Here is a 16,245-nt window from a genome sequence, read left to right on the forward strand (position 1 = left end):
TTTGATTGTGTACATTAAGCAACTTTTAAAGTTGCAACTTACTTAGTAACTTTCAAAGTTGCAAAGTAACTTTCAAAGTTGCAACGTTTTACAATTTTTTGAACTTTGTTAAAGCAATCTAATCTCTTTGCTGGCGTACAAAGTTGTAAACATATTAACACTCTGTATTTTGGCGCGGTGTGGTTATCACATTCTATTATTTCCTAATCAATGTATCGCATTTGAAAAACAGTTATGAACAGCACTTTTCTCAAGTGTAAAAACTCATAAATTTGGTATTTTTTTCGTATTTATTTTTTAACATTTTTTCTCTTTTGTTTTACGTTTTAAATAAAAAGACCGACAAAAGCAGCCTTAAGATTTTTAAAAGTCGCCAACCTTACAGTGCCCGAGAAATTGTCAAACCACACTGGTCAGCGGGAAACCACCCTACAATTGAGAGAGCGAAACCAAGGGAATACAGAAACAGCAAGCAACCAGAAAGCACGTTTGATCTTAAAGAATGAGGCATTTGGTTTGCGGTGATGCCCCAACGGGGCCGGCAGCCATGGGGTATATAAAAGGTTACAGTGCGTGGAGTTTACAAGACCGATTACAGCACCAAAGCATAGTTGAGTTACACGTATACAAAATAAACAAAGATGAGAAACTTCGTTACAGTCATGTTTGCCATCTCCGTTCTAGTGGCCGTTTCAGGATTGCCCATGTAAGTATTGTGCGTGTCGCTATAAGGACGATTCTATTAGCCTTTTTGAAGACAGATATTGTGTGCATGTACGATACAGTAAGATACTATTTTTGTTACTTTTAAAAGGGTTAACCCGCATCACATATGCAGTAAATAGCGAAAAAAAAGAATAATGTCAAGTCAACGACAGGCATGAAGTAAATTAGACGCGCTTTTAACTTATGAACGTAAAACATTGCTGCACGGGTTTTGTTTGCGCAGAAATGAAAACATGTATAAAGATTATCAAGAGGCAATCGAGCTCTTTAACAAGTTCAGCAACGAGACTGGAGAATCCGAAGGCAGCGTCTATGAAACGGGGCGGCGTTACCGAAGGCATGCAGGAAATGGCGATTGTCCAATAGGGAAGGAATTGAACGGAAAGGAAAGACTCCGCGTGCGCAGCTTGTCGCCGTGGAAATATTTTACAGCCGATTTTAACGCAAGAAGGCAAGTATTTTTGATTTTTGTTTGTTATTTCTGTTACTGTATACGAATCCCCGTGTATCGCAGTCAGCCTAAACATACTGTCGCACCCTGCAATGTTAAATAAGCCTAAGCGAAAACCATTAAAGTGTTATGGCTATCAACAGTAAGCTTATTTATTTTGGTATAAATTTAACTTTCATTTAAATTTTTTAGGACGCCAAAAATTATTCCGCAAGCTGAATGCCTTTGTAAGGGTTGCCTTGATCCCGTAAACCGAACCGAAATGCTGGAGTTGATCAGCGTTCCCCTTAAATTTCAGCTGCCAGTCACATACAGTGGCTCGACAGAGCCGCAGGAAGTTACCGTTCAAATCGGCTGCACTTGCCAATTCCCAATTGAGGCCACGTAGAAAATCACTAAGACAGAAAACGTTTTTGCTAGGACATCTTTCGACTTCGTTTTTTTAATTGCGCCAGGACTATGACGTCATATACTGATTGTTGCTTCATATGTATCAGCTTTAAAATGGCTTTCTAGTAGTGGATAGAAAAACACACATACTGTTTTAAACGATTGCACAGGTATTTTGCAGCCTTTATGTTGCCAGCTTAGTTATTGTGGGTCTTTCAAGCTCTCTTTTACGATTATTTTGATTTAAAATACAGTGTTTATTACCGTTGGTGGACAAATATTTAAGCTTAATTATTCCGGCTGTGAATTTAAATCGTTTTCAGAAAACACCATATACCTGCTATATAACACCATAATGTTCATGTGCAATGTGTTTCTTTACCATTTTTTATATACGTGTTTTATACTTGTTTTAGTTATTAAAGCTTCTTTTTTCAACAAAGTTGATTGGTATAGGATGCTTTTCATGTTTACCAAAGTAGTGGGAAGTGATGGAGTTGAGGTAACATAATATGGACAACAGGTCATGCAATGCACCGCTGATTATATTAGCAAATGCGCCAGGCTAGACTAGAATACCAGGACCAAATATGTTTAATTAGGGCAAAGATTTGAAGTTAACAGTATTTGGCCTTTGGTCGGCGACCCCAAAAGCCTATCTTACATTTTAGCTATTTTTTCAATGTTTTCACTGATGTGTTTTGTTTGCACTTTTGCAGACTAAGATAACCACCCCCTTGATATACGATCGATTTAACGCACTGTAAAAGTTTTTTGTGGACAATAATGTTAAAACAAGAAACCTAAGATAAAACATATAATTTAAACATTGGAATTAAGAAACCATATCTGACAAAAGAGAAGCGTTGGCAAGGCGGGAAATTTAAAGTAATTTCACATAGACGCGATGAAACAATGAATACGCCGAACAATCGTTTCTTAAATGGCCGAGACAAACGGCTTAAGCAACAAAAAAACAAACCCGTAATATACAGCATCAAGTTTTTAAAAGGAATAGTCTGCCTTCCCTTGCAGTGGCGTAGCCAGCCGAAAAATTTGGGGGGGGTCCAAAAAGTTTGAACTTTTTGTTTAGCTTTTGTCATTGTATTTACCGCCGTAACGATCACAATAACAATGTTAGCAAACCGTTTCGAGCAGCAACTGACTGAGTGTTAACGCAATACTCCATTTCCAAGAAAACCATTCAAACAGCAAAAACTGACTTTTAAGTAGTAAAACTACATTAATGTATAGCAAATTTAATATTAACCACATCGTTTGTGACTTAACAGTGCATGACAATTGAAGGTGTGGCATGGCTGTGATCGACTGTTGTGGTACTGCTCACAAATGCTAAAAAACAAAGTATTAAGAGTAAAATATTTATAAATTTTTGGGGGAGGCCATGGCCCCTGAGACCCCCCCCTAGCTACGCCTATGTTCCCTTGTGCATTATATATCAATACCAGAACCTTATAGGCAGACTTGGACAACTAGATAATCTTGGTTTTCTAATTCATTGAATTAGAGCAAAATGCGGCTGATGCTAATTCTAATCTAATTTTTTATTGCTTGTGTGATCTAATTCTAATCTTATTCGGATTTACCGAATATGCTACTTTGTCCAACGGCATTTTTATTCTCTTAGTTCAAATAAATAATTTCTAAAAAGCATAAAAAGCATAAAAATTAGCACACACAAGAATAAATTGCGATTAAAGTTTAAACTGTTTGTAAATAATTAAATGTTATTCTAGTTCAAATTTGATTTTATAAGAATTCGGAAATTCTAATTCTAATCTAAGTTGAGAAATCTCAAAACGATCTAATTCTAATTCTAATTCTAATCTAATTTAGAAAAACTAAAATGCTGTAATTTTAATTCTTATCTAATTTTTAAATGCTAAACTAAATCTAGTTGTCCAAGTCTGCTCATAGGCACAAGTCGGCCAGAAAAAATTACTTCCCTTAGCTTCATATTGTACAAATTCTACCGACAGAAACAGATTTACAGAACAAGGATGCGGAGTTCATGATACCGTGACAGTTCATGATACCGTGAAAAGTTCATGATACCTTTCCGTTAGTGAATACCAATCACGAAATACGTAGACGCAGAACAAAGAATAATAAACAGTTAATAATACCCAAACAAACCGAAAACTTTAAATATAAAACTCTACCACTCTAATTAACTCTAAATACACACCAAACAAAAAAGACAAAAAAACGGTTCCTTATGCTGCCGTGGGCAGTTACCTAGTTCGGGGCCTACTTCCGGCACGGCAACTGTAGCCTATATAGATAGTGTTTCTCACAGGAATGGGCCTAACCACGATTTACATGTGCTGAGATATTTCCGGCCTACTTTTCAGATATGGAAAGAACTCAACCACAACCCTCATATTTTTTCAATTTGCGGTTGGGTCGAAATTTGTGTACCATTTCTTAATATTTAAGGTGTATCAAACAACATGCAAAGCTTCTAACAAACCAAATTTGACAAAACGATTAATTACAGTATACATTTTTTTCATTAAAATATAAAGCAGTTAAAACCAGGAATTGGTTAAAACTGGGCACTTAGCAACTAAATAAGAAATACAATAACGCGTTTTTGTGCCTTAAAGATCTCACAAGATGGCGCTGTTTAGCCATTTAAAAAAATATATAGCAACTTTTAGCTAAATAGTAACTTTCTGGGAAGAGGTAACTGTCTGGATTTCGGCGGAATGTGATAAATGTAGGCCATAATCGTGTTTATATGTCGTTTGGTATTGTGGTGGTCTGGCAGATCTATCGACGAATCCGTCCCGAATTTAAATATCTTCTTCAGTATGGTCAAATCGGTCCAGAGATTGGAACGTCTTATCGCCACTAACAATATCAAAATAAACGACTCTCTCCAGGGCTTTGTTTAAGCCCAGTAAAACTAAGTCACGAATCCCAACGGTCTTTAATGCCTAAATCATCGCTTTCTGATATGAGTTTACCTTGCCTATTAAATGTCTAGCAACGGCGTTGCGTAACGATAAATTTGTAGCATTACAACTGAATTACGATGAATTTCTCACTCGCTGACGATACTATACTTTTACTATGAGGCAAAAAAACGATTTCGATGACCATAACGCAATCCCAAACATTAATGGCCACTCCCATTAATTAGGGTGAATAACAAGGTCCGACAAAGCTTAAATATTTTACCTAAATTCACTCATCAATGCGGGAGTTCTTAAACACAATGATCTACTGAACGGCTCGGGACACTATATAACTTATAACTAGGGCGAATATTTTTGACCAAAAAAATAGGAAATTTTGACCTGAACAATTAAAATTTTGACAAATTTGGACCTGAAAATAATTTATTTTGACAAAATTTTGAACTGTTAGAAATACATTGATTTAAATAACCTAGGCGTCGTTAATCACGCGTTTTTTATACTGTATATTGCTCCAATAAAGATATAATACGGTTAAAATGACTTTGAACTTATATCAAAACTATTTTTTTTTTGATAAAATGAAAGATAAATTTCAAAATAACCGAACGACTAATTTCAAAAAGCAGACTTAAGTTTTTTTTTTAATTTTGTAAACGATTTATGTGCAATTTTATTCGATTTCGACTTTATTTCGATTTTCGCAATTGACAAAAACTTGATTTTCGCAATTGACAAATTTTGACCTAACGTGTAAATTTTGACAAAATTTTGACTTTTTTTGACAAGTCAAAAAATATTCGCCCTACTTATAACCAATTGACAGTTAAATACAAATTCCAACCAAACATTGAAAAACTTTTATTAAAATGGTTGCTGCTCTCCCTCCCGAGTGGGACCACACCACGGCAGGCTCCCCAGCCAAAAATAGGATAAAAAACATACACTACTGATCGTCGAAGAACGCAGAAGAACGCAAGTAAAAACGGGATCTAAATCTTGTACCTATTAACCCGGGAGCCAGCAGAGATTTAAATAGCATATCGAGTACAAAAGGTTTGACTATTTCGAGCATATAAGGGCCCCACATGGACCCTCAAAAGGCCGGTCTTAAGTTATGAATTTGGTGCGTTTAGAAAGGGGGGTTATAAAACTCCCAAATTTTCGGTTTAAATATCATGTCGAGTAATCGATCAAACCTATCTTAAATGTAATGCCACCACATATTAGTGGTCAATAAATAGCCGATCTTAAGTGCGGGAAATGGTGCAAAACCGATTTAAGACCACCCTTTATGGGGTCACCATGTCACGTTTAAATATCACTTCGAGTACATTAATGAAACTGGGTGAAAAGAAACTTTATATCCTACTGTAACAGGAATGGTAGGTCTTAAGTTGAGGTTTTGGTGCAAAATACATTTAAGACCGGTAAAATGTAGCACATGTACCTTCTTATAAATTCCGATAGAGGGCGCTATGTTTATTTTTGTATCAACTCAAATTTCGCCATAAACTGGAATGTTGTTGTTTTTTGCCGTTCTTTTGATGAAAAAATGTTTTAAGAACGATTACACACATAACTTTATGGTCATGGTAAAGAAGGAGGAATGAAATGCCAATGAAGGAGGTTGTCGAATCTTAACAAATACAAAAAAAAAGAAATCTGTCTGATCAAAATGCCATATTTTAGCATAATTTTATTTGAACATTACATATATTCGTTTGACTGGCAACCTATATAAAATGTTAATTTTCAATGTTAATGTCAATATTATTCATGTTATCTCTTTATTAATTAATTTGTTCGTCAATATAGCATTCAACGTCGCTTAGTCCTTTCAATAAAGAGCGCATAGCGCGAACGAAAGTCGCTCCCGAATTAACCACCCCGAATGGCATTTTGAGAAATTCGTACATATCGCAGCGCGTAACGAAAGCCGTTTTGTGAATGTCCTCCTTAGCAACGGGTACCTGTCAGTTTTGTAAGATCCAGTTTAGTAACAGTCTTTGGAAAACCTCTTCGGCTGTTGGCATCGGTTCCGGATCAAACAGGGATATATTGTTCAACTTTCTATGGTCGATCCGATTAAAACCATTTTTTTTCTTCACGACAACCACAGGCGATGCGTATGCTGAGCGGGATCGTCGTATTATTCCTAGTTGTAACATCTAGTCGATCTCGCTTTAATTCGTCCCTCATGTGGTAAGGAACGGTATCCGGTTTCGACCGCACCGGCCGATCATCCTTGAGCTGAATACGATGTTGAAGAAAACCAACATTTCCTGGTTAATCGCTAAAAATGTCCACATAAACATTTGCAGCCGCTAACGCCTCCCCCTTCTGTTTCGCCGTCAACTCTTCGCCAAACTGGATAGACTATAGTGACGTCATCATGGTTGTGTATCACTCACAGCCGTACAATCCTGGTGGACCAGTGATATATCTTGGTTGCCGGTGGTAGGCATGGAAAACACGACTTTTTCCATTCGCATTCAGGACATAATCTCACTGTCATCGTTTCTCCACAGTATGCGCCATTCAACTGGAGAAGGAACTTGTTCAGCAGCAGTAGAGCTTTATCGCCTACTTCCATCCGTCGTGGTTTGGCTTTTTTGATATAATACCTCTTGTATCTCTCTCCTGAGTTCTTCTTTGGCCAGTGATAGAGTCGTCTCAATCTTTTTTCTTAGATCAATAACATACTGGTAGCTTGACTTCCCTGTCGTATCCGCGTTTGGGTCCTCCTGTGAAAGTAGTTAAATTGATGAAAATCTCGTTGATTCTTGAGGAACTTCGCGACATGCAAACAACAAAGCACCTATAAATCTGTTCCATTGTTTTGGCTGGTTACAACACAGCCTTTTGAGCATTTTCTTTAGAATCCCGTTAAATTTTTCTACAACCCGTTACACATAAGCTGATAGGGACCTGTCGTCAGATGCTTAATCATTAGAAGACGGCACTTCTTGCATACACTCCGAAACAAATTGAGTCCCTAAGTCGCTCAACACTTCGTCAGGAATTCTTAATCGACTATACATGTCGACCAGTGCCTCTGCCACGGTTTCAGCCGTTGATATTTCTCAGCAGCAAAAGAAGTTCCTCCAGATACTATCGAGTGTTTTTTTAATACCCATATGCCTGGTCATAATGGAATCATGGGCAACCTTAATAACGCTTTCTTTTAGATTAGTTTTACTTTGGGAGCCACTTAATATCTCTAAAAAGACATGTTTTCACTAAATTTTACTCTTGCCAAGTATACACATATATATAGTTTATTATTCATACAGTTAAAATTTGGTCATTTAATATATGCCACAGTAAAAATGTATTTATTAAATTTTTGCTGACATGTACCAGCTTTTAGAAGATAGTAAGTGAACCTATATGGACTTAACTATGGTTGGCATATGTTTTGTTTCAATTTTGAATGTTGGTGCATGTTTAAAAATTGATTTAATATGTTTGCACTGTGTTTCCTGTTGGAAATAAATTGTTTCGTTTCGACCAATATCATTTATTGAATGAAAATCAAGTGAGGCAAGCGAAGTAAAGAAGACAAATTATGGTTTATTGGAGCACAGTCGATGTATTTTTTTTTCAGCCTTACTCTGTATCTGCTTCACCTCGCCCTTCATAAAGTTCATTTTACAGTAAACGAAAAATTTATGCAAATCCGACTTTGTGGCAACTCTCTAGCAGTTTGATATAAAAAGGGTGGAAACTGTCGTATGTTTGATTGTCTTAGACAGGCGAGCATGGCCTAGGCGCAAAGAGTCGCGCTGCAAGGCTTCATATGGCGGATTACAGCTGTTTAACAAATTGTTTGAGAATATAAAATATCTGATACAAATCGAAAAACATATTGCGCCGACTTTGAAGGTGTGGTACGGCTGCTTTGTACTTAAAGAGGGGTAATCGAACCTCAATTGCTAGCGTAAAGTATTATCAGGTCTTTAATACTGGATTTGGCGAAAACTGTCATGTAACATTGCCTGAAAATTTTTTTCGGGATCTTTAGTAAGTTCAATTTAACAAAGCCTTCTAAATCTGGCCACAAAATGATTAAATTTTGTATAGGCCTATATCCTACTGCAGTGCGCTGTTTGTGGTACTTATATGTATTGGATCCCTCATTATCTCTACTACTGGCACAAAACAATGTTTAATTAATTTGAATCATCTAATAAAAAAGTGGTAAAGTTTGAGATGTAGTTTTTTGACAGGGTTTTTATATTCTCATAAATCAACACTTGTAATACTTGCATTATGTTATTGAAATGTTGGTTCTGCGTGTTAACTGTGTGCTCATGAATATAAGAGTACGATGCAACACAACTTATTTGGACAAGAGCCAGAAATAAAGGCAATTATAATTGCGATTTGGGCTCAAACCCAACAACAACCACGTGCATACAAACGAACAAGCCAATAGGAAAATGGCAAAAGATGAAATTAACAAGCAATAAATTGTATATTTTTCAACGTCGTGATATGCTGTAGATGACATTGAAATAGAATTTACAGAAGTCTCATGTAAAAAGTCTACAGTTTCTTACCGACAAGCCTATTCTCAAACCAATCGAAACAAGGTCGGTCCTTGAGTTCATCTATTTCATCAACTTAATGTAATCCAAACAGAAGTATTACTATAGCGTCTAACAACGCATATATTGGGTTTATCTCATATAATTATAATTAACTGAGGCTTACAATAAACAGCGGAAACGAAAGGCAAAATTCACGAAAACAAATGCGCTTAAAATTCAAAGCCAAGCACACAAACCATGCAGCAGTGGCCAATTAGAAAAACGGTTAAGGCAAGGAAAGTACTAAAAAAAAGAAAAACCCGCCACATTAGACTTTCTAAAATGTTTACCATCCATATTTGGGATTTTATTATTAAAACAAGTTAAGCGAACGAACAGCGGGGTTGCTGCAATGACCACAAGATTTAACGCTGTAAAGCAGTGTTTCTCAACCTATTTTAACAGCGACCATAATATATTAAGCCCGGATAACGAAAGCTTTGGCGACTCAATTTTTATTATTGAAAATTTTGTAAGCGAACATAACATAAAACATTATAATTAATAAGTTCGATTTTAAATAAACTTAGTCATGTCTTCATATTGCTGACGCTATTGTTTTTCATAAAAAAAAAATAGCAAAGAACCCATCTCAAAAATTTTAACAATACAAAACTACTGCAAAAGGCCAGCCAACCACATCAACGCCCACCAATTTTGGGTCGCGACCCACAGGTCGAGAAACACTACTGTAAAGTATGGACGATAATCTCTGTTTTGAAATTAGGCAATTGCACAATACAAACCATTATCGGCACTCAAACCAATAAAGCATGCAACAGAGTACCATTCAAACGTAGATGAAAAGTAGATATCGGCCTTTTAGCAAGGAAAACTTAGTTAACTGTGGTGCCACAAATTTAACTTCAGACAAGCAAAAGTGTATAGGAAAAAAGATTCATAAATTACTTAACCTTATGACTAAAGTTTCTAACTTTTCGGCCATTTTTATGCCAAACTTGAACAAACAAAAATACGATACGCTTTAAGCTATGGCATCCCTTGTGCAATAACTTTACTCGACTTAGTAAAACATTAGCGATACTCTTGCCTAGGCGGGGAACCCATGTTGGCCTTGTGATATCCCTAATAAATAGCGTAGACTGGGGCAAGTGTTGCGGATTTCAAAGAAACGGCTAAGATGACACGATGCGCTCCACAATTGTTCTCCAGTTTTGATCCATTCCTTCGCAGATACGGTTGAGCGCCTTTAAATCACGTGACGCCATTTCTCGTAGTTCCTTGCCTACCGAGGTTCGCACATCTGTACGCAAATTGCAATGTCATTCGAAAGTTCAATTGTGAAAGTTTGTAAAAAAATTCACATAAAACATTTTACTAAATAAAATTGCATTAAATCTTCTAGATATAAAACTCTTATAATACAATCTACAAAATAACAAAAAGGGTCCATTTAAAATTTTATCTAGAATGGAAATTTTATACAATACAAAAAGGCCAGTTTTTTTTAAATAACGTTTTTCAAACACAAAAATCAAATGTTATGTTAGAAATGCAAACTGAATATGTAAAAAGAGAGACTGATGATGCCCTGATTGGCGAAATATATTTCTCTTTTATAAACTAGAACCTATAGTGACTGATTTTGACTGAGACAAGAAAGTCTAAAGTATATTGTTATGTTAGGAAATTACTCATAGTTGTCTTTGTTAACGGAAGGAAATGACATATTTTTGTTAATCTGTCGATTTTTTTTATAAAGGTTTTCTGCAAATGTACAGAGCAAAGGTTGCGAAGCGCAAAGATTTTGCTACTTTTAAATTGCTCTGTTTGTCAACACTACAGTAGCTAAGGTTAATTTAGGGTGTAAGTGGAGTAAACCATGATTTGAAGAAAAACTAAAAAACGAATGGTCGAAAATTCCAAATAAATTATTGCGACTTCTCTTTTCACAAGTGGGATAACTGATGGTGAGCTTTCATTACCGTTTTATTTTGCCAATATTGAATTAGGTCATTACAAAATAGCTCCCCCTTCCACCGCTTACCGTTGTCCACGCTGGTATCGGCGCACACCTGGGCAAACACGGTCACGATGCGCGTCACTGACGTGACGTCACTGCCAACTTGCTCGTGACGCAAGAGTCGCGCGAGGCAGGCGTAGACTATAGCGTCCTCATCATGATCTTCGACCACCGGGACGTTGTTGAGCAAAACGGGAAGAACCTGGTAAGTGTGTAGCGGGATTTTAAATCAGTGCTTCCCATCCTTTTTCAGTTCGTGACCCACTTTTAATGCGAGTTTTATTGTGTGACCCACGATGAGATATGACCAACGAATGAAAAACAAGTTAATCAGAAAAGAAACAATGTATACACATGCAATTTACTTTTAATGCGAAACTTGAGCCTGCATGTTGGATATTATCAGATCAAATCGTTGATTGGAGACAAGCTCACACGCAATGCTACGTTATGATAATGCAATAATTTCCCGGTCTAATATAAAAAACTGTAACTCGTCGTGATTTGTATAAAACTTCGTCGTGATTTGTATAAAATACATGCGGCGTATTTTAACAAACAAAAGTACCCAATACAAGGGGCGTACAAACAAAAGTACCATATGTATGCGGCAAAGTATCAAAAAAAAAAAAAAAAAAAAAAAAAAAAAAAAAAAAGAATGAAAATCGTCACCTGATCGAGAGGAACCGCGTCCTCGTTGGCCACGATCAGGCGACTGACGGCTCCCAGGACGTTGTCCACTACCCTCCTGTGCTTTTCCTTGCCAAGTGCCTGGGCCAGGCAGCCCAGAACGGCCGGGTAGCCGTCCCTGGCCGCGGTTCCACCGTTTTGCAGTACGACGCCCAGTGCGTACACGGCGTTGTTTCGCACCTCAGGTTCGCCGTCCCTTCGAGATAAAGGAAATGCGGCGTCAGCAGAAATAAGACACACACTGACGCCATGTTTGCTGAATGCGTTCGGGGATTGAAGTGATTGAAGTGTCGTTCGGGGATTGAAGTGCGTGGTCGCTTTGGTCGGGAGTTTTTTAAATTGCTCGCGATGAGTCAACACCGCTCACCAAGCGTTTACTTTTTGCGAGCGAGCAATTACTGATAGATAGAGACGTGCTGCGTTTTCTTATTAGACAAATTGAACGCCAGTAGACAACGGCGACCTAAATGTGAGGTTTGGCGAGGAGTAGAACATCAAGGATTCGTTGTTAACCCGCGACGAGTTTACCGACGTTGAGGCCAGCCACAAGTTTTATTGGTTGAATAAGGTGCTTTACCTGAAAGGGGAACTATGCCTGTTTTTCAATGAAAAAGATCTGTTTGAGAAAGTTGATTCACACTTACACCCACGCCCAAGCCTTCGGAATTTTCCTTTTTGGGTAAACTTTGTGCGTTTTAACATCTCAATTCTAGTGATTACTTTTTGCAAAAACTTGATTGATTGGATTTTACCATTTCGCAGAAAAAATATTGGAATTATATTTTCGGATCTTTTCAAGCAAAACCAAAAAGTTTTTTGACTCATTAAAACACAGCCGTAGGTGGAACGCTAAATATTTTTAATCAAGTCAGCAAACATGGTAAGATGTGTGGGATTCTACTTAACGCTCATAAGGGGACGTCAGTTTAACATTGTAAAACACAAAAAGAACAAACTTCATTAGCATTGTACGGACTTTTTGTTAAGGACAGCGATTTTGTGAAAAAACTGTTTCACCATTAAATTGGTTAACGGTTCAAAAATGCATTGATTATTATCAAACTGTTTGCCTGAAACTCCAGGGTGTCCTGGAAAATTTTGTTATGAGAATAACCTAACGCAATTAGTATTAGGCACACGGGCAAGCTTCTGTGACTTGAATGCACATTCTGTTAGATAGCTGGTAAAAGTAGGGTATTCCCTTTGCTTGCCGTGGTACGGACGATTGTTAGCTTTTTAATTTGCAAAAATGTGTCGCGATTTTTTATATTCTTTTTGTACCGCAAGCTAAAACAAATTAAAAACTACTGAACAAAATATGTTTTTACGTGGTTTGTTTCTACATTTTTTTCCTCTGAAAAAATACAGTAAAAATATATCTTTTCTAATCAACTGCTGTAAGTAAAACAGTTACCAATCTTTGATTGTTTTGCTGCATGTAAAAAACAAACACTTTTTCTGGCAAAAATCGATTTGGATTACACCTGTTGAAATGTAGCATGAAGTTTTATGTCCAAGCGAAAACAGTCGCAGTTAAGACCATGCTTGTATAATTTATCCAGACTATAGCTAATATCGTGACAGATGCATACCTGGTCAGTTGAATCAATCTTGGCACAAGGTGTTGTATTATCTGCGACGTGGATCCTGGACCAAGCTTTTCAACAGTTTCAGCGATCGTTCCCGCCGAGAAGGATCTTTCCGCCACGGAACTCGTTGCTTTCTGTGCATGATTTTATCGCAAATATACTGTTAGTAGGTTAAACGATTGTAGCGAAACGTACCACACAAACTATAATAAAAACTATAGTGACGTTGTGTTAAAAAATGAGTATAATTTTATTCTAAATTTTGACAGGACGATGATAAACATGTTCAAGCCTGAATTGTGATGATAGAGAGTGCAGTGGTTTATATAAATGCTGACAAACGGGCATGTGTACGTTTATCGATTGTTTTCGTCTGCAAATGCAAAGCCGGTTTTCCACTTATTAGGACTTAATTCTATAAGCTCATCAGACTCTCATCTTACCATTTTGTTAAGAAAAGTAGGAAGAGACGTGATGAAGTAGGGAAGGAAGGTTCCGCCAAGCTGCGCGGCCAGGGTTGGGAAGATTTCGCCACAGTACTCGATAAGCATCTCGTCGTATTCCGCCTACACAATGAAATCATACCGGGGAAAATCCCATGTGGGTAATGAGCAACACAACAGTGGCACATTGTAGAATGGCGGAGCTTTTAGTGAGTTTTACCGTTGCAATAGGTGTTTACCCCGGAAATACGCTATAGAATGCGCGTTAGATGGACCAAGAAAGGAAAAACATGGCTGTTTTGGTCGTCAGCAATGCGTAATCACAATTCTTCTCAAAACAATGAAGGCGTGATGTTTACTTAAACTGTGGTCATACTCACGGTAGATTCAATTCGTCTATCACAAACTGTTTCGCCTTAGAACACGTATACCTGCCAGATTATCTGTAAAAAGTAATAAACGCTTTCTGATAAACTGTGCAAAAGAATAACAAGGTATAGTTATCGCCTGGGAGAAAAAACATTATATTGCGATAAAAGGCTTTAAAAGTGTCACTAACATAGCTGACTGTACTGACTAATCATTTTAAGGCTAAGTTGCTACCTATAGATCCACTGCTATCCATATAACTGTGTTAAATATACTCGAATTAACTGTATTGCTGCATACTGTTTAATTACTTCATATTATGTTGTGACCTCTTTCAATAAGCTTCGTTAAATTTTATGACATTACTTTCATATTTGTGCTCTCAATCGTCTGCCGTAAAAGTTGGAAATACAGAACCACGTAAAATAATAATTTTCTGTCAGTTTAGATCAGTGATTCTCAAGAAGTGTGGCGCGACACACTTGAACGTGTCTCGAGAAAATCTCAAGTTTGTAACGTTTTGTAATTTTGGAGAAAACTGTTCTTGTAAAAAAATATGCATGCAAGCAAGCATGCTGGCCATAAAAGCACACTATCCATTAGAAAAGCGATAATATTAAGACGTTTATGTATGTCTTGGCCATGTATTATGGGCGATGGTCAATTTATAAAATTATTGATTTGAAGAAAGTGTGTTGCCACTCGCCAGTATAATTTTTACTGTGTCGCAAGCAAAAAAGTTGAAGGACCAGTGGTTTAAAGGTTAAACCATGGGCTTTATGACCAGGAGTCGCCTTTTTCACACTCCTTTTGTACGAATTTTCTTTCTGTGGTCTGGAGGCATTGCTGTCAAGACAGAATTTTGCATTGTGAGAAAAAACAAGAAATAAATACCTGTTGGTCGTCTTCGTCGTCAGCATCTTCGTCTTGACAGGCTGCCTTCTGCTGCAGGATTTTTAACAAGGAGTTCATCAAAATCTAGCAGAAACAATACGAAGGTTAACCGAAGCAAGTGCAAGTATTATACTTTTATTTTGCGCACAGGGATGCCTGCTTAGAATGTGTGCACTCAATCGTGATAGATTGCTTGGTGCAGAATCAATGACGTGGATAGTTATTGTTATTTTTCTTACTAATATTCTACAAATCAGTTTCCATTGTTGGATAAAAATACCCTTTGTTTAATTTCTCTTACATTATGTGTATAGAAGAATGGCATCAAAACATTTGAACGCAGAAACTGAAAGGCCCTGTCGTTTGTGTTACGATATGTGACGCGCCTGTTTATGCAGGAGTAAGTTGGTTGAAGTAGCATCAGCAACAAGGAAATGCAGTAGATTGCTGGCGCAGAAACTGGTCAATATACGGTAGACAACACAAACCAAGCCTGGGCGGTTTGCGCAACGTTTCGGCGTCACGTCACGTCATGACGAAATAAAAGGATAAAGTGTAAAAATAAACTGGGTTTGCCGGGATACTATTTTTGATTGTGTACATTAAGTAACTTTTAAAGTTGCAACTTACTTAGTAACTTTCAAAGTTGCAACATTTTACAATTTTTTAAACTTTCTTAAAGCAATCTAATCTCTTTGCTGGCGTACAAAGTTGTAAACATGTTAACACTCTGTATTTTGGCGCGGTGTGGTTATCACATTCTATTATTTCCTAATCAATGTATCGCATTTGAAAAACAGTTATGAACAGCACTTTTCTCAAGTGTAAAAACTCATAAATTTGGTATTTTTTTCGTATTTATTTTTTAACATTTTTTCTCTTTTGTTTTACGTTTTAAATAAAAAGACCGACAAAAGCAGCCTTAAGATTTTTAAAAGTCGCCAACCTTACAGTGCCCGAGAAATTGTCAAACCACACTGGTCAGCGGGAAACCACCCTACAATTGAGAGAGCGAAACCAAGGGAATACAGAAACAGCAAGCAACCAGAAAGCACGTTTGATCTTAAAGAATGAGGCATTTGGTTTGCGGTGATGCCCCAACGGGCCCGGCAGCCATGGGGATAAAAGGTTACAGTGCGTGGAGTTTACAAGACCGATTACAGCACCAG

The 16,245-nt window shown here is 37.2% G+C and overlaps 2 protein-coding genes across 2 annotated transcripts in view; one reads left to right on the forward strand and one right to left on the reverse strand.

The window, feature by feature from the left end:
• The first annotated feature begins 586 nt into the window (after positions 1-586).
• LOC146160859 (interleukin-17D-like) lies at positions 587-1,922 on the forward strand. The gene is made up of 3 exons (XM_083385780.1): positions 587-706; positions 950-1,177; positions 1,370-1,922. The coding sequence occupies exons 1-3, from the start codon at positions 642-644 to the stop codon at positions 1,563-1,565; spliced, it is 489 nt and encodes a 162-aa protein (XP_083241906.1). The 5' UTR covers positions 587-641; the 3' UTR covers positions 1,566-1,922.
• Positions 1,923-9,908: 7,986 nt separating this feature from the next.
• LOC146160860 (importin-4-like) overlaps positions 9,909-16,245 on the reverse strand; it is a 70,852-nt gene continuing 64,515 nt past the window's right edge. Inside the window, exons 21-26 of the mRNA XM_083383379.1 lie at positions 15,077-15,160; positions 13,814-13,936; positions 13,374-13,504; positions 11,764-11,977; positions 11,116-11,293; positions 9,909-10,371 (exon numbers count right to left, since the gene is read on the reverse strand). Coding sequence (XP_083239505.1) covers positions 10,244-10,371; positions 11,116-11,293; positions 11,764-11,977; positions 13,374-13,504; positions 13,814-13,936; positions 15,077-15,160 — 858 coding nt within the window. The 3' untranslated portion in view covers positions 9,909-10,243. The remainder of the gene's footprint in view (positions 10,372-11,115; positions 11,294-11,763; positions 11,978-13,373; positions 13,505-13,813; positions 13,937-15,076; positions 15,161-16,245) is intronic.

This window comes from Ascidiella aspersa, chromosome 3 (assembly GCF_963924565.1).
Source record: "Ascidiella aspersa chromosome 3, kaAscAspe10.2, whole genome shotgun sequence".
Lineage (NCBI taxonomy): Eukaryota > Metazoa > Chordata > Ascidiacea > Phlebobranchia > Ascidiidae > Ascidiella > Ascidiella aspersa.